This window comes from Acanthisitta chloris, unplaced genomic scaffold, assembly GCF_000695815.1.
Source record: "Acanthisitta chloris isolate BGI_N310 unplaced genomic scaffold, ASM69581v1 scaffold11921, whole genome shotgun sequence".
Lineage (NCBI taxonomy): Eukaryota > Metazoa > Chordata > Aves > Passeriformes > Acanthisittidae > Acanthisitta > Acanthisitta chloris.
Window position 1 is genome coordinate 4,397 of NW_008657669.1, and position 19,651 is coordinate 24,047.

General features: G+C 41.2%; 1 protein-coding gene across 1 annotated transcript; it reads left to right on the forward strand.

Moving 5' to 3' along the window:
- Window positions 1-1,293: 1,293 nt before the first annotated feature.
- On the forward strand, window positions 1,294-19,315 carry LOC103811821 (sodium/hydrogen exchanger 2; the record flags this gene model as incomplete). Its single annotated transcript, XM_009084818.1, has 5 exons — window positions 1,294-1,757; window positions 7,219-7,469; window positions 14,015-14,232; window positions 15,567-15,769; window positions 19,184-19,315. Coding segments are annotated over 5 exons (1,268 nt in total), but the record flags the coding sequence as incomplete, so codon positions are not given.
- Between the last annotated feature and the right edge of the window lie 336 nt (window positions 19,316-19,651).

Below are 19,651 nucleotides of genomic sequence, written 5' to 3' on the forward strand. Positions count from 1 at the left end.
ATGTAAACCATACCAAGACTGCACTAGTTTAACTGTTTCGACTACAGGTGTGATTGGTACTGAAATAGGTTTACTGAAATAGACGCCCGTTATTACCACACCCAGTGTTTCCATGCATTTAAAATAATTTAAATGCTTTTTAGTTAGGCAGGAATTGTGGGATCTTGTGGGTGTGGATAGATTTCTATATAATTATGTGGGCCAAATATAGATAAGGAGGAGTCTGGAAAAGATTGGCATTGCTAGGGCCTGGAATGTGACCTTGGTGTATAAGGTTGATCGTTCCATTAGATTGGCCAGAGTAAGTTCCTTCAAAACTTTTCTCATTCATTAGCAAAATTATCCTGACAACAGCCAACTTCTAGAAGCAATTGGAATCTTTAAATCAAAACTGCATGGCTTTGAGAGCTTTAGTAGGTTAAGGAACAGCTGACCATTAAATCCTCATTCAGAACTTTTTTTTAATGCATGTTTTTCTGTACTGTTTTGAGAGCTTTAGTAGGCTAAGGAACAGTTGACCATTAAATCCTCATTCAGAACCTTTTTTTAATGCATGTTTTTCTGTACTTTGCACAGATTTTATGGGAGAATCCTGACACTGCCACAATTCATATAATACAGAAGAATGAGCAGGCTACAAGTTCTTGTCGCTTTGTGGAAAACATGTTGCTTCTCGTGAAATTAATTTGGAGGCTCTACTAAAAATAATAACTGTGTCTGTAAATGCTTTCTCATGGTGGCTGGGGAAGTCACCATAGGTGACTGGGTGCAGGTCACATGTGATAGTTCCCCTCACTATCTTTGAAACTCTCAAGGATTTCTAAAAATGAAATGAATGTACTCCTTAAACTCCTTTGTGAAGCTGTCCAAGGAGGAAGGAGTGGTTAGTATGAAGGTTTGGGGTTTTTTTGACTCTGTCTAGATGTAATCGAGATGTAATTTGCCCTAGAGAAGTGTTTGGGTTGTGTTTCTGGAGGATTCCACATTATAAAACCTCCCCACAGTTTGACAGAGAGAACCCTTGCACACAGTTGCTCCATCCAGCCTAGCTCTGAAGTGGAATGTCTAGCTATGTATTTGTCTCTCCTCCTAATTAGCTGAATTAACTATACTAGCTGACATACCTGCCTTGACCTATTGTGGATGCCCAGTTTAGTCTTTGCAATGAAAATGAAATTGCCCTGCAATTGCTGTTTGTTTGCTGTAGAAACTAAGATAACAGAATCCAGAGTAATCTGATGGATTCTCTACAAATAACCATTTCCCTTTCTTGTGTTTGAATTTCCTTTGAAGGCTTTCATCTCTATCACAAGTTGCCCTCAATAGTACCAGAAAGCTGTCTCCTTATTCTGGTTGGATTGCTTCTTGGTGGGATTATTTTTGGAGCAGAGGAGAAGTCCCCACCTGTAATGAACAGTGATGTGTTTTTCTTGTATCTTTTGCCACCCATTGTACTCGACGCTGGATATTTTATGCCAACTCGTCTTTTCTTTGAGAACTTTGGTACCATATTCTGGTACGCCGTGGTGGGCACACTCTGGAATGCCATCGGCATTGGAATTTCCCTTTATGGAATTTGCCAGATCAGTGCATTTGGTTTGACTGATATCACCTTGCTGCAGAATTTGCTCTTTGGCAGCCTCATTTCAGCTGTGGATCCTGTGGCAGTGTTAGCTGTCTTTGAAAATATTCATGTCAATGAGCAGCTTTACATCCTGGTGTTTGGAGAGTCTTTGCTGAATGATGCTATAACTGTGGTAAGTTGCTTGATAAATGACTAATTGATGAAAAAGACAAGTGATTGTTTGCATGCCACTCCACTGTATCTCTTTGAACCTGGTTATTGCAGTTTGCTAATAGATGGAAGTCAAGGAGTGTCTGTGTAGTTCTTTAAACTTCACATTTAGAAACTGTGGTAGTCTTACTACATAGTCTTACTATATCAGAGTAATGCATAGTAGTAGCATATATGCTATGGGGTTTTTACTACCTGATTGCTCTAGTTCCTGTGTTTTTGTAATCGTGTTACTTCTGTAATCTGAAACTGGAGGTTTTCCTCACCTGCAGAAATGTTGTTGGACAGGAGAGGGAAAAGGGCCAATGTGGAGTGGCCCAGTGTGTTCACAGGGTGGATGGGCAAATCACTGAGATGGCACAGGACCTGGTTAAGATTTTGCATATGCCCATCCAGTTGGAACTGCCCTGAAAACAGCAATATATGTATCCCAGGCTAGAGATGAGATAGGACACCCACCTGGAGGCAGTAATTTTTAAACATTAACTAGCTGAACTGGGTTTGTGGTGCTGATCTGAGGACAGCAATCTGCAAATTCCATTAGCACCCCCCATGCCCTTGTTTGTACCTGATGACACTGTGTCTGGAACATCACTCCATTTATCCATGCCTTATTTGAAATCCTGCCCATGCCGACTATGTCCTGGCATGCTTTTTGTTTTGTGAGACATGGAGGTCCAGTTTTTCCTATGCTAGACAAATCAGAAAGATTTGTAAATTGGGTCCACACCTTTCGTGTCTCTGTCCTTGGCTTATTATTCTTGTCCAGCTCTATGCACAATTGTCCTTTTGTTTTCTCTTTTCTTGGACTTTGCTTTGCCTGTTTTCGCCTTTTCTTGGACTTTGCCTCACCTTCTTAACAAATGTGTATTTCATCATTTAATCTGAGCCTTGGTACTGATAAATTCTTGTGTGTTTGTTGAAGTATTATTTTTTCACCTACACTGCATGTTTTACTGGATTGTGTTGCTATCCAACCAGGTGAATCTCAGCCCCTCTGATGGGCTTGCCTTAAAGCCTGTTTTTTTTCATTAGCTTACAGCTGAAACTACTTGCCATTAATAAACTGGTACTTAAGTCAGTCCTGTAAATAAGTAGGTGCACATACTGAGTTTCAAAAGGCTTAGCAGTTCAGCCATGCCTGGCTCTGTCTCTAGTCACTCTTAATGGCTGAATATATGATGGAATTCTCCTCTACAAGTTTTTGTGGGAGGAAAAGGATCTAGGTTTATGATAACATAAAACTTGTTATTTTGGTGGATTTTTTTCCTAACCAAGACCATGTTTTTTGATCACAAACACCTTTCCACTGGAGCAGCAGTTAATACAGAAAGATTTGCTAGGAGAACACTGCATCCTGATGAGGGGAGTATTCATGCATGCCATTGCCCAGTGGCAAATTGCTCTAAACCACCATTTTTATAGGTGCTGGCATGACAATTTAATGCATGGCTTTCCTGTAGGCATCATTATTGCCTTCTCTGGAGGTAGCCTTTCCTCACAGCATGCCTGCCCAGATGCCCTAACACATGGGAGACACTCTAAGGAGTCTGTAGGGCCAGCCCAGTAAGGCACTGGGCACTTCATGAATATATATTCATGAAGGAGTGAAAGGAATTTAGAGTACCTTTGGTCTTCTCAGCTATCGCTTAAAGGTAGAACTTGGCAGGAGATCAAGTGGTTTCCACATGCACAGTACTGGCCTGCTAATGGTTCCTTGTTATGTTTTTGCACACCTGCAGTCATGTGAGTAGACTTGAAATGTGGCCCAGGCCATCACACAGATCCCCAGTGTGGTGCCCTTAGAGGACCTTTGCCTCCCCTGCCCATGGCAGTGCTGCTGGAGCAGCCCTTGCTGAGCTTCTGCTGGGATTACTCAGCTATGTGCTCTAAGGAGATGATGTTTTGTAAATACTCTCCCTTTTTCTGCCCTTGTGATACAGGGAGAGCTGATAAAACCAGTAGCAGGCAGAGCTAAGCACCTTTCAGTTTTCATCTGCTGGAGCCCTTGAGTCCCACTTGCCCTGGCAGGTACCTGCAGTGGGATGTGGGGATGAAGTAGGAGGGGAATTGAACCCAGGTTGGCCATCCAAGGAAGCTGCTTAGCTCCCATGGCCACTCAGTAACAAAAACCCCAGAGGCTGCCCAGATACACAGTGCAAACCAGAGTGGCTTTACTAAACATGCTTTCTAAATACTTTAAGCCCTTCTTCCTGCTATCCTGCTTGCACTGCCTGGCTGCTCCTAATAAAAGCTTTAATTAGAATAGCAGTGTCATCTATGCTTCTCTTTTTCAGAGAACATGCTACCACACCTTCATTTTGGATACAAAGCCAGGTGTGCTTTCTCAGGAATCTCAGCTCTGCTGCATTTCTCAGATGGTCTTTCTTGCTTGATGCCTGTGCACTTGGTTGTTCCTTTTTCCCCCACTGGTGGAATTTTGGAGCTTAAATTTGGCTGAGGATGATGTTTCCCAGTAGGAATCTTGTTCAGAGTTGGTGCTTTACTGAATGACTGAGTCAGGGATAACTAGCATGGTGATTAATTAAATGGTGAGATGACAGTTGAGTGTTAGTAATTCAAATTCCAATTTTGGGCTTAAAATCACAAAGAAGGAGCCAGTGTTATTGCAATAATATTATTCCCATGTTCAAAAACATTACAGCAGTACTCTGTATTCCACCTCTGCTGAAAACATTATTTTAGAGTGCCTTAAAGTAATTGCAGGATTAAAACCTAATAACTGAGAACTGCTGAAAATAAGCAATTAGTGTTTCAGATATACCCTGAGACAAGATTAAAAAGTGATCAGTAACTAATATTGCTTGGTGTAAATTTCAGGAAGTTCAGCTGAAGGATATTGAGTAAATACAAATATTGAACTTGAAAAATCCCCCTGTTCTCCTACCTAATGCATTAGAAAATGTGACCAGAGTTGGTGTTTAACACACCTGAAAGTTTAGAGAGAGCTGTAAAACTGAACGGCTGTAGAATGAAAGGGAAGCGAACCTGATTTTGATCTCTTTTCCAACAGTGTAAATAAAGAACAATAGGAAGGAGATTAAAATCATGTTTGTGATATTCCATAGTCCTTAGCTGCTGCTTCTACTTCGGCTGTTTGGTTTTGATCCGAGGTACAAAGGAGAACATTGCTTTTCTTCTTTCAAATAACTTATGGCAACAGAATTGAGATTTATGGGGATGTGGAAAGCTGCATGTGGAAAAAACCAGGCACCATTCTATTTGAAGGGGGAAGACTTTGCTGTGAGGATGATGTGGTGTTATGGGAAGGCTATTACATTGGTAGATCAAGATTCTATGTTTCTTGACAAACACCTCACAGTGGCCTTACTTTGAGACTTACCTTATGTATATTTATAAAGTTACTTTTTAAAATATAAAAAGGCTATTCAAAACTCCAATTAAAGAAAACAATCATCTTACCTAATACATGCCAAGGGAGTATTCTGCCAGGTCAAATTCTGTAGGTGTCTTGGAGAAAAACATAACTCTGGGATCGTCCCAAATTCCAACAAGTGACTCAGGGAAACTCCTTGCAAAGAACACAAGTCAACAGTATTTTTGCCTTCAGTCTGTGATTCATGGTGCCCTGGGAGTCTGTGGACTGAGAGATCCTTGTAAAGTGACCAACAACAGCTCTCCTGCTGTTATATAGGTTTAATTCTGGTATACTTCTCTTTATGCAAAACTGGAAGGTCCACAGATCAAAACAGGTGGAAAAACAGTAGAGCATATACCATGGCTTTCCTGTCCTGCACAGGACATAGTAACAATGAACAGTGCAAAAAGGCTGGGAGCAGGAAATGGAAGGGGTTTGTCCAGATGAGAAAGGAAACTTCTCCCAGGTGGACTCATCCTGAGAGCATAATTGTCAGCAAATAAATAGTTAATGCTCCTGCTCTTCTCCTGTGTGTTGCTTTGTAATGAAAGTTACTGGTGGACCATTCTGGGCTTGATTTAACCTTCTGTTTTTCATGCTTGCTCTGGAATATATTTTTTCTTTTCTTTTCCAGTTCTTTCACTTAGCCTAAAGGACCCACAGTAAGCCATGTCTTTGCATTAGTTTGTAGTGAGAACTTCTAGCTCTGTAAGACCTATCAAATTTTGGCTAAGAAGCCCTGAACAACTTACATTCTGTCATGTGACAGAGAATGAGACTGCAAACATGAGAAATCCTACCCAGTCACTCCTCAAACAACTCCATTGTTGGCACAAATGCAAGTACTGATAAAACATTGTTCTCTCAAATAGCATTGCTGACAGAGAAACCTGTTTGGTTTACTAAGAAGTCCAGAAGGAAACTGGAGGTTTAACTCCTGCAAGCTGTCCAAGATGAGTGGTCAAGTGTTTACTATGACCACTGTGGCTTAGCCTGTGAACCCACTGTGATAGGAGCAGGTGCCTGTGACTAGGATCTGTACCAGGGGACAATGTAGACATCATGGGATTGCAGGGCTGGAAGCATATATAAAGCACCAGGGAATGCTGAAATCACCCCAATAAATCTGCAGATGGGACAACCCATGAAGGTTTGTTTAAGAGTAACTGATTCCATTGTTGTCTCTTGGAGTAACTAAAATGCTTGATATTGGAGAAATATGGATTTTAGATTTTTCTGTTTCCTGCATAAAACAAAAGGCTGTCTGGCTAAGAAAATGTGACCATCCCATTGACCCAGTCCATTCTGGAGGATGGTTATAAACACTTTGAAAATTTAACTGGGCAAATACATGGCAATGGGTTTTTTACTAAGAATTAAATCCAAACTTCTAGAAATAATATTTTGAACAGTCTTTAAACCACTGGATTCCTAATGGTAATAAATCAGAGAAGGAGCACTCACTCCATGGATACCGTATTTCTTGTACTCTTCGGAGTGGTCACTGTCCATCCTCACACCCCTTCCCACCCCACCATGCCAGATGAATCTATGGTTTAATTCAGTACTGCACCTCTCAGTGTCATATAGATCAAACACATTTGAAAAGAACCTCATTTTTTCACTGATTATGACACTCTCTTTTTTCCTCCTTTTTTTTGTTTCATTTATCTGTAGAAAATCCGAACAGGACATTAGTGGAAAAGTTAGAAGCTCTGCAAATAAATGAATTTAAAGACAGATTAGACAGATCTATGCTCCTGGCCCTCAGAATGGCATGGGTTAAGAAACCCATTCCATTTGCAGAAATAGGAGTAATGCTATTTACCCTTCTTTGTGTATCTCCTTGTTATATATGGATGACAAATCATATGCCAGAGATAAACAACAGCATATCTCAAAAGCCAGTTCAAGGCAGATGATAGAGACATTCAAAGTTCAGCATTGAAGCAGAGGAACATAATGACATGAAGGGAAATGAAGAAGAATTCAAAAACATAATGTGCTTTCTTTTTCCTCATAGGTCCTGTACAATTTGTTCAAGTCTTTCTGCCAGATGCGCACAATTAAAGTTATTGACATATTCGCTGGGATTGCTAACTTCTTTATAGTGGGGATCGGTGGAGTATTGATTGGAATCCTTTTGGGATTTGTAGCAGCCTTTACCACCCGTTTCACCCATAAAATCCGAGTGATTGAGCCACTCTTTGTCTTCCTGTACAGTTACTTGTCATACATAACAGCTGAAATGTTCCATCTCTCGGGCATCATGGCGTAAGTACCCCAAACTTCAGTTATCATAGCACCCAAATAAGAATGCGAAAGGAAATTGCAGAGAGGATCAGATTTTGCAAACTTTGCCATATGGCATTGTTCCACAGTGCATGGCAGCAATGTTGGCTTGAGGATTTCCGGCCTCTTCCCTCCTGCATCCACCCCATCCTCTCAGCTTGCCACCACACCAGCTGTGTCACTAAAACTGCTCATGGCATCACATCATAAACCATATCTTTGAAATGTTCCAAGTTAAAAATATTCACTTGTCTTTTCAGTGGGGTTATTTTTAACCCAGATCAGTTTAGTGACCTGTGTCCTCATGTGACCCTACAACTGGTCATCAGGGCATGGCTGAGGAGTGGATCACAGTGATGTGGGGGCAGTGGTGGCACAGAGGGAGTGGCAGTGGTAGCAGGAAACTTTAGGAACTGGCTTCACTTTCAGTGACAATGTATGGTGAAAATCCATCTAACAATCATGTGAGGAATGAGGACCACTCATGAAGATAATGTATATATGTTAAGACAAACTTGTGCTGGATTACCAACACAATGAGGAGTGGGTGGATGTAAAATTTACAGTCCTGTGGTGATATAACCCTTCAGTTTAGTATCTTGACATGTGTGCCTGTGTATTACAATGTTCTCTGTATACATCATTATGTATAAAATAATATTATTCTTCTCAATTCCAACAGATAAAAATATTTGCATTCCTGTTTTTTCACTCCTGGGCTTCAGTAAGAGAGAGCACAGCCTCTCTCTTCATTCTGTTTATACTGTAACAACCTCAACTTTAGAAGGAGCCTTTATGACATTTGATATATTGAAATGGTTTGCTCTGGTTTCAAATAATATTTTTAAAGGCCAACCTTCTTTAATGACTTTGTATTGTTCTAGTGGCAAATATGAGTCATTCAGGCATTAGGTGCATATCTTTTTTGAGTATCCCTAATACTTGATAATACTTCATCTGATTATTATCTTTAAGGAAAGTAAAGATAGGTTTAATATCATAGTCATGCCAGTATAAGGTTTTCTGAGTCTGGGAAGCAATTTAAAAGGAAACTTACAGCTGATAATTTCAGTAATATAAAAATAGAAATATGCCATGAAACAAGAGGGATTGGTCCTCTAATGTAAGTAAAGAGCTAAAGATTCCATGTGTTTCATTCTCTGATATGAGCCTAAATAAAGCAACATGTGCATCCACTTTGACCGAGTTCATAAATGTGCCATCTCTTTCCATAGCTTCTATTCATAGCAATTGTGTGGTTTCTAGTTTCCTCCACTTCTTAAGCCAATGCCCTTGACATCCTATGATCAAATACTTGAAAGGGTTTCTAAACCAAAAACGTGTGGCTAAACTGTACATGGAGAAAATTGTGGCAGTGTTCATGAACATACTGATTTGGACCTGCTGCATCCAGGACACAACAGAAAGGGCACAGTGGGTCTGCTGGTGAGTCAGTGGACCCACCACATGCCAGTGCCTGCCACCAGGACACCAGTGCTTCCCACAGCACTAGCAACCTATTCATTTTCCTTTGTAACTGTGGCCCCTGTGTGGGTGCAAAACAGAAGAGGAAGCACAAAGGATTTTTTTTTTTGCCCTGAACAGCACAATAGAAAATAAGTTGTCTTTAAAATGTCCTGTGTGTTTTTGACTCTCAGCATACTTTATAGTAGCTAACAGAGCTGGGTACATCAGTAACACACCAGGAAAGACAGAAGGGCTCTCTGCAGCTGTGTAGGGGCTTAGCTGCCATAAGCCATAAAGTGTGTTCTGTCCCAGCAGTGCTGCTGAGAGCCTTGGAGCTCTTGCAATCTCTGCATCCCCTTGGAGTAAATCTACCCTGTGCTTTTCATATTTCATTGGCCTTTGAACTGCAGAGAGTAATTTCTCTGTGCCACAGTGCAGCACACACTGGTATTGAGTTCCCTATCCTTTTCTGCAGCGACTGACTCATGGCAGGATTGCTTGGGTCTGACTTAAAAGTCAGCTCTCTGAGCATGTAGCTGGGCCAAATGACCTTGGAATGTCCCTTACAAACCAGACTGTTTGTTCATTATTTGCTCCTGTGGGCATTTCTAGTTCAGTCTATGGGAAATAATTGCCTGATCTCCTCTTTTTCACCCATATCCACATGAATCTGTTAAGCTACTGATTCCCACTTCCTTTGTAACCAGGTTCATCAAGATATTCAGTGAGACCCTGTGGTTACATGCTGTACCATATTTTAGGGGAAGGACATGAACAGGAATGTACAGTGTTTCCAAATAAATAAGATACTTACACAGATTGCCTCATTCCTGGGCAAATAGGAATTCACTGGCAGAGGAATAGAGGGGAATTAAAGGTGCTTGTCCCTCTTCTGATAAGTCTGTGTACTTGTCCTGAGGACAAATGATTCTTGAAGCATCTGTGTATAACCCCAGCACCAGGTTATAGGGCTGAAATAGTGAAGGGACTGAACCATGTCCCTGTGAGCTGCAGTGAGAAAATCCTCTTCAGAAGGAGAGGAAAGAGCATCTACTGTAACTAGAGCCAGGCATGGTAAAACACACAGCTGTGAATCTGAACTTTGATTTGCTCCGTTCCATTTCTAATCATAATGCTGAATTTTCTGCTTACTGATTTCTCATCGAGGCTGTGAAGGCAGCAGAGCTATTAATATAGGTTTCTTTCTTTTTTCTTTTTTTTTTTTTACAACAGTCAATTAGCAGGCTGAAAGGAACAAACATTGAAACTACTGTAAATTTAGTAGGTCAAGGAAACTTGAGGCTTGAACCCAGTGGCCTAGTTTATTGCAGTCCTGACAGAAACTGCACTGTTTGTACAGGGAGACCTTTATTCTTCAGAAGTACAGACTGTTGCAGGTTAATTGCAATTAACTGCTTTTCCCTTCCCCTTCTTGACCAAGGCAACTATCTCAGGTCACAGAAGTGGAAACCAGAATTAATATATGTGGATGAGAAATGTAAAATAACACACACCTAAGCTTTGACTTTGATTATCATGACAGCAAAAATTCAGTTCGTGAAGAACATATTATTATAATGTAGATAAAATCTTGCATAAAGACTTCGATTTTCTATCAAATTCTAACGCTATATCCCCATATAATTTTCAAATCAAAGAGACTTCAACAGGTTTTTTTTTTCTAATGTAAAGAAGTATTCTGAAGAGATACTAGATTCAAAGAGAGCAGTGATTAGCTGTGGAATATTACTTACCTGAAGAGTAACAAATAATATACAGCACTGTTTGTTACAGCTTTGAACCTTAATTAGCTGAAACTAATTGAGTGAATGCAAAATGTGACTGAAGAGTGCTGTCCCTTTAAATTCTAGTGGTCAAGCCTGGTAGGTGTTTTAAGTTACAGCTTGCAAAGATCCTGATTAATCTGGTGACAGATTCTTATCAGACATCTATTTACAGTGTCTCCATTACCTCAGGATCCAAAAACAAACCACGTCCAGAGCATGCTTCCCCACTCTCCATGCTGCAGGGCTTTCCTGAATTACTATAATAATGAAAACCATTTATTTTAAGGAGGTAATAAATAGTACTGAGCGTTTCGTTGTGCCTTTGGTGCAGACCTGACAGCCCTAATGCTTCTGGGCACTAAGCTGCTGCTTTGAGACTCTGAAACAGTAGTACACTCCTTGCACACTTCCAGTGGGTCTGGAAGTGGCTGTTTTGCAGCCTGCCCATGTGTTCTTGCTGGTTGGCATTTGCTGCCCTTGTCCTTGCCAGCTCCACTGTGGGTGCCATCAGCTGGAGTAGCTGGGATGCATCAGACTTGTTATACTTGTGCAGATAAGCAGTGTACACACAGGAGAGTTATCACAGCCCATGGCATAACCTGAGCTATTTGTAGGTCTGTCAGTGTGGCTCATGAAGAGCTGGTTTGCCACTGAGTGTGAGACTTCTGGAGGGTCAAAGTGTTAAGTGAATTTGAGATCTGCACACATACTTTTGGGATTGGTCACCACAGCTATGAGCAAACTGAGGAACCTGGGAGTGTTTGACAGCCTCTGGGCCAGAGTGTGTGTCCTGGCCAAGTCAGTGCTTCTTGTCAGGACAAAGTCCATGCATGGCCCAGGTCGTCTCCTACTTTCCTCCTGTGATATGCAGGCACATATGTTTGTGGGATCTGTTTTAATTCCCCAGTCTGGGCAACTGTAAGACCAGAACAAGGAGGAGAGCTGGGAAGAGCATTGTCAGTTTGCCAGTATTGCCAAAAATGTAGGACCTCTACTGTCCCAACTACCTGCTCAAACTCAACTGAGTGTTCCAGGGAGGAAGCTTATCAAATCTGTATTCTGTCTTCCACAGTGGATCCCATGTAACCAGGATGGCACCATGCTACTTGTGGTCCTCAGAGGATCTTTCTGTTTAAGAACATGGTGAAATCAGCTGACAATGAGAATGCTGAAAATTATGTCAGTACTAAATGCAGATGAGGGTCTGGAATAGTCTTAGTCAAGCTTTCCTTCTTCTTAGATTTGGAGTTAGCTTAGGGTTGGAGCTATTTTTTGCATGGCAATGGACATTTTATTTTGTTCTGACTAGTTGTGCCTCTCTATGACCAAGTAGAGGTAGAAAAATATTCAGGCTAAAGGCCAAGTTATGTGCACTGCTCTGCTAGCAAGCCCTCTCCACCTGTGTTTGTAAGCCACTATCTTCCCCACTGGACCACATCTGTCCCCACATCAGATCCTCTTCCTTGGGTTTTATTCACTCTGATGTGCCTGCAGAGCCTCTGAAACTTCTCAGAGGTCAGTGAAGTACAGTGTCCTCTTCCAGTGCCCACGTGTCCTGCCAGATTTGTCCATCAGAAGTATTCCTGCCCAGCCACTCTGGGGATGTGGCTGGACCTGTGTAAGAGAAGGAAACTTCTGGATCAAAGTAACTTTAACTAATTAGGAGAAATGTGTTCAGAGTCTGCCAGGGACTACAGGCTTAGCTGCTGCTATGGACACCCTCTTGCAAAATGCTAAGAAAGTTCACTGTATGAAGGTCCTGTAGAAGTTAGTGCTGCTTTTGGGATTCCTCCTTCCGTTTTGCAAAAACTGTTTTTAATCCCATATTTAGAAGATAGAACCCAGGCATATGTGTTCATAATATCAGTGGAGGCTTTTTTCCTGAGCTCTCCCCTCATCTGCCTTTCCATTTACACTCACATTCAGAGATGTTTGAGTGGTGCAGAGATGGAGCTCTTGGCTTAGAGGCACGAGATGCTCAGTAGAAGACTTTCTGCAGTGGGATCTCCACAAAACATGGGAGTCTTCAAGTTTTTCCAAAGAAATGCTAACAAACCTGCCTGCCCCTCCATGAAACATGCAAGTGTAGAGATTTTAGTGGGAAGAAATATCCCTTATATTGGCAAATTATAAACTGAAAACCTGGTGGAACTGGGATAAATAACTGTAGGACAGGTCCTCATGGGCTGCATTCAGAAAGACAGTGTAAATATATATCTCTGTTTAGATTTAGTGTATATGTTTTGACTGAGAACCCACACATGGCTATGTATAATGTTTTTAACTGGGAAAACAAAGACTTTTTTGCCCTAGACAGTAGGAATTACAGGAATGACAGTTGTTTTACAATGTTTCTTGCCTTAGTTGCCCACCCTGATAATTATTAAGCAATTCAGACTGTCCTTCCTACACTGAGAAACCACCTTGAGGTTATCCTCCAGCCAGCTCTGCTAACTACCTTTAAACTGGCAAATTTGTAGCTGAGTGGTCCTTAGCCATCCCCATAGCAAGGACAACCACAGAGAGCAAGTGATGTACAGCCAATAATGTCATTCTTTTCTCTTCCTACTGATTAACAGCCTCTGTTTACTAACATAGAAAGTTTGGGCATACATTCTTTGCTCTCCTGTATCAACTGAGATGCCCATTTCATTCATTTGTAGATGATTTACATGTGCAACATCACCAGAGTGATTTCTGTTGGGGTTTTTCTCCTATTTGGCTCTATGTGCAGGCAAAGCAAGCAGTGGTTTAAAGTGGTGAAGGATGACAAATTGCCTGTAGCTTTGCTGTTTACTTTGCCTGGAAAGAGGAGCTGCCTACTATCACTGCCACTGGGGTGGGACAACTGCTGGGAGGGAGGGAGGGAAGTCCTGCCCTGCCCCAGGACATGAAGTTGCTATCCTGTCTATGTCCCTCAGAGGCAATAGGAGCAGCAAGTCCTGTTTTCCAGGCCTGTCCCCGGCTCTCCTCATCTCTTCCTCTTTCAAAACACAGAGTTTGGGTGACCTCTGCACAGATCATGTACATTTAGTATGTGACAAAACTCTCCATATACTGATTTCATCTCAGAAACCTCCACACTGCAGAAAAAAACACCTCTTGTGCCCAAAACTGTAGGTTCAGCAAGCCTATAAATTTGTGATTGGTTATGGAATGAGTTATGCTTTGCATTTTAAAGGAAACTATGGAAAAGTGTATAATATTATGTAGATATGATGCTAAAAAAATTAAATCCAGCCAATGAAATATGGGATAATGTTTGCCTTTCAGGATTACAGCCTGTGCCATGACAATGAATAAATACGTGGAGGAAAATGTTTCTCAAAAATCCTATACAACAATAAAGTATTTCATGAAGATGCTGAGCAGTGTCAGTGAGACTTTGATCTTCATCTTCATGGGAGTGTCTACAGTTGGGAAGAACCACGAGTGGAACTGGGCCTTTGTTAGCTTCACCCTCCTCTTCTGTTTAATCTGGAGGGCACTGGGTAAGCAAGTCTCACCAGTATTCTTTGCAAGTGAAATGTTTTACCTCTTTTCGGGTAGTAAATGCCAAAACTTCGAGTCGAATCAGCTTGTAGAATGGTCTTTGTATTTGTTTGTATCTTTGTCTTTGTATTTCTTTGTATTTCTTTGATATCCTTTGATCACAGGATCAGCTTCCACCTTCCCCCAAAATGGAACCTAAAAATCAGGTTTGTCCTGATCCTGCCCATCTACAGTAAGAGGCAGTCTGCTTGTTAATCAGAATTAGCAATTTTATAGCAATTAAACAGGTTGTTGGTTTGGTTGGGTTTTTTTTTAAATTTATGTTTACTAGCTTGGGAATTTTCCCAGTCATTGACATAAATAGTACCAAACCAGGAAATGCTGTAGTTGAAGTGTTCAGGTATGTATTGCAAAGGAAAAAACCTATAAGAAACTGCTTCATCCCACCTGAGTTTACAGTACTAGCTCCTTTTCTCTCACCTGGAGACCTAAGTGTAGGGCACACTCATAGGTCATAAAGCTGCTCCTCTCCCCAGTTTCATCTGCAGTGATTCAATCCCTCCATGTGTAAAGGTGGCTCATGCTCTGACCTGCCTCTGCACCTCCAGCTCCCAAGTCTCCTTCCAGAGCAGAAATCTGGACTATTTTCCTCCCACACCTGCAACCCCACAATTAATACCTTATGCTGAAAGCAGCCAAGCAGCCTGGCTGCCACCAAGCTCCCCCATCCTCCCTTCACCCACATTTATACTTTTACTCCAGTCTCCCACATCCCTGGCACCTTTGCCTTTGGGATATCAACATGCACTGACATCTTCTCCCTTCATCCCCAATCCCACATCCTTCCTGTCTCTGCAAGGAAAATGGAGTGAATAGGAATTTGCAGGGTGCAAAGAACAGATTGATGGAAGTGACAAGTCAAAGTGTTCAAAAGCACCTCAAATCTTATTAAAAAGCAATTAGGAGTCTTGGTCTATACTGACACAGAGAATTATTGCTGTTCTAGAGGTGCAAAGTCTAGCAGATAACTGTCTTGTGGAGATCAATTAGCTGCTTCAGGTTCTGAATCCAGCTGACCTTAGGTGGTTAACTCACTAAATATGTTTAAGATGATTCTCCTTAGGCTTTTAAAGTTATTCTTCCCTGGTGTTTTCAAGCTGCCAAGTAATATTTAATTTCTTCAAGAATATATAATCAGAAGCAAATAAAAGGTAAGAAGAAAATAAAAGTGTGTTTTAAAACAAATATTACCATTATGGGCTATTTCTGTGTAATTTAAGTTCCAATTTTTCCCCTCCATCTTGCATTTCTGGTTTTTTTTTTTTCCCCTCAGGTGTTTTTGTTCTGACTCAGGTCATTAATGTATTCCGGACAATTCCTCTCACTTTTAAGGACCAATTTATTATTGCCTATGGAGGCCTCCGAGGAGCTATTTGTTTTTCACTTGTATTTCTGCTTCCTCCTGCTGTGTTTCCCAGGAAGAAATTGTTCATCACTGCTGTTATCGTGGTGATATTCTTTACTGTTTTTATTCAGGTAATAACTTTCCTCTTCTGGACTTCTTCTTTCTCAGACAGGCTGTAAATAAGCAATGGGTAAAAAAACAAATGTCCTAACTTATAGGAAGGAACATACTTGAAGTTACTCTCTATAGTAATAGTTAAAAATGCTCTGCCTTCCACAGGCAGGTAACAATGGTGTCCAGATACTAAGTACTTATGTTAACATATAAGTAGTATTAAGTATTTAAGACCTAGTGAGGTTGAAGCAGAGATAAAAGATAATCTGGGTACAGCCCCAGCACTAATTCCTTGCTAGAATGTTTAAATTTGTGCATTTACTCAGCAGTTCAGTGTTGCATATCACAGAATCATATCATGGAATTTTAGGGGTTGGAATGGACCTCACAGATCATCTAGCTCCAACCCCTGCCCTGGGCAGGGACACCTCCCACCAGAGCAGGTTGCTCAAGGCTCATCCAACCTGGCTGTGAACACTGCCAGGGTTGGGGCAGCCACAGCCTCCCTGGGCACCCTGGGACAGTGTCTCACCAGTCTTACAGTGAAAAACTTTCCTAATATCTAACCTAAACTTCCCCTCCTTCAATTAGAATCCCTTACCCTTTTTCCTATCCTTGCAGTTCCTAACACAGAGTCCCTCTCTGGCTCCTTGTAGGCCCTTCAGATATTGAAAAGTTGCTCTGAGGTCTCCACACAGTTTTCTCCTCTCAAGGCTGAACAGCCCCAACTCCCTCAGCCTGTCCTCACAGGGAGATGATATAGTGCACACTGGGCAGGGAAAGGAAGACACTGAGGGCTCAGATAGGTGAACTGGAGTCTGGGTGTTAGGAGTGATGCTGCTAACCAGCTGGACATCACTACAATAGCATCAGGTGTGCAGAACATGAAGAACTTGCCTCTGGTAACTACCATGGAGGCCTGATCAAGAGTGACCAAGAGACAGGAAAGACACTGAAAACTGCAAAATATAGAGGAGGCCAAGCCACTCAAATTAACATGCCAGACCAGTCATTATCCAGAGCAGAGAGAGAGAGATGTGAGAGGGTATTTATGAAATTTCAGTTCTGTGGGAAAAAATTCATTTCTTTTTTTCACCCTGCCTTTCACATAGAAAAAGTGCTATGGAGAGTAGCAAGTATCTGTGTTCTTGCTAGGGAAAGGGGAATAGGTCAAGGTCAGTTAGTTGAATTTAGCTGTGAAAACTGATTTTGAAGAACAGAATAACTAAAAATATGGAAGCAAATGGAATGTGTTATGAAATGCAACATGGTTTACCAAAGGAAAACCTGGTATCATTCTTTGGTAAGGCAATTATCAAAACTTGTAGGGGCAGCACTGACCTCTTCTCTCTGGCAACTGGTGACAGAACCCAAGGAAATGGTCTAAAGTTGTGCCATGGGAGGTTTAGGCTGGAGCTTAGAAAATGGTTCTTCCCCCAGAGGTGTTTGGGCACTGAACAGCTCCCAGGGCAGTGGGCACAGCCCCAAGGCTGACAGAGCTCCAGAGGTGTTTGGCCAATGCTCTCAGGCACAGGGTGTGATTGTCAGGGATGTCCTGTGCAGGGCCAGGGGTTGGACTAGATGATCCTCAAGGGTCCCTTCCAACTCTGATTATTCTGTGAGTTTATTTTCTAGAGTTATCTCATCTAACTGGACTGTTGTAAAATCTCTGGGGAGGGGCTGCATAGGAGATCGTTAGTGTATCTACTCATTAAACTGTAGTTTAGATTGATGTTGGGATGACTGGAAAGTGAATGAGGAAGGAGCTGACAGTTTCTCCTAGAAATGGAATTAGAAGCATATGATCCTTTGGATTAAAAGGGACCTCTGGGGGTCTCTAGTCCAACCTTATGCCCAAAGTGAGATCACTTTCAATGCTAAATCAGGTTACTCAGGGCCATGTCACATAGAGTTCTGAATATCTCTATGGATGGAGATACCCCAGCTTCTCTGGGCATCTGCTCAAGTGTCCAACCACCCTGGCCAAATAATAGGCTGAAGGGATGTTATTAATGGAATTCCTCGAGGATGGTTCCTTGGGGTTTTTTTTATTTTGTTTAATATTCTCATTATTGACCATAGCATGTAAATGTAGGATTTTTTTGGTGCTGATGTTTCTTGATGACAGTGAGATAGGGTATCTTGTAGAAAGAGGAGGATAACTGGGGGCCAGTATGATAGAAACAGTATGAAATTGAACTATAATAAGGGCAAATGTGTTCTTGCTAGGGCCTTCTTACTAGGAATTTCTCTTATGAGATGGAAACCTTTCATTTGGAAAAAAATAGAAAGGGACAAAGACACAGGTGTACTAGTTGGTAACGGGGTAAATTTTAAGTCAGCACTGCAGCAGGGACAGAAGGAAGGCAAATCTGATCTGAAGACATACTGAGAGAGGCATTTCCATGAGACAATAGTGATCACTCCAATAGTTCTGGAGTGATCATGGGACTGGTAAGCTTGTCGTGTGAAAGGAGACCAGGATGCCTTGGCCTTAGCAAAATAAAGAAGAGGAACTATACTGTCATGTGAAAGGAGACCAGGATGCCTTGGTCTTAGCAAAATAAAGAAGAGGAACTATAATTACTGTTTATGTGAGGGAGTGAGCACCAGAGGAGGAGGAACACTGTTTAAACTAAAAAGACAAATGTTGGCACAGGAACAAAGTGGTACACAGTGACCATGATGCAATTAAGAAGCAGCTTTCTAATTTTCAGAACAATAAGGTTCAGGATGAGTGTTCCATTATGAGCAATGGGGCAAAGAAACCTAACTACCTTTAAGATAAAGCTTGATTCATTTACAAAAAGAAATGTGACCTGGTTGTCTGGGACAGTAGGGACTGATCTCAGCATCACAAGAGATTCATTCCTCTCCCACTGTGCCACTGTGCCTATAAAAATAAACAAATTATGTCCATTTTTCCACAAATAATTGTTCAGAACCATTATATCGTTCTGGGATAGCCAAAACCTTTTGTTCTTTCACTGAGAACAATCAGACAAGGACACATATTTACAAAAAACCTTAGGGTCACAGACTTAGATAGCAACTTTAGTACTGCTGTTGACATATGTTTGAGTATATGTGTTGGAAGTAATCACTAAAAAAGAGAGTTTTGTTTGTTTGTTTGGAAATTGTGGGGAATCTGTTTATTAATTCAGAAAACAAGTGAGAGTTTTTCTAACAGATAACAGAACTGGGGGAAAAAAAAGGTTTAAAAGTACTGTGGATGGTATAGGTGACATATTACTGATAGTCCTCGTTAGGTTGATCCTCTCAGACCTCATAGCTCTAGGGAGCCCCTTCCTTCCTTCTGTTGCATTAGTGGAATCTGTGCTGGCAATGACTTCATAGCTAAGTGCAACACCTACTAATCAAAAGAGTGAATTCACTTTTATAATTATTGTGTTCTTGTTTGCTGCACACAGGGAATAACAATTCGCCCACTCGTGGAGTTTCTTGATGTCAAGAGGTCAAATAAAAAGCAGCCTGCTGTTGGTGAAGAAATTTATAACAGGGTATGTTGCAGCTTCAGGATCATAGATGAAACCCTGATATAGATGAATTTCATAGTGACTTTCAGGAAGACAAGGATCCAGCATACAGATTCAGAATTATGGAGATTTCTTTTTGATACCTCTTATAAGCACAGTAACTGTAAAGCTTATATTTGACCTTTGGCAATTACCAAAATTAGCATTATTGCATATCATTATTTTGGAATCTTCACTTTCTTAATTGTTCAGCTCTTGAAGTAAATTAACTTTCTATAGTTTGTTTCACAAATGAGATACATGTTATTTTATAACTTGACTACGTTGGGAAACCTTTGCTAGTTTAATTACATTGCATTGCATTTCAAAGAATCGTAGAATCATCAAGATTGGAGGAGAACC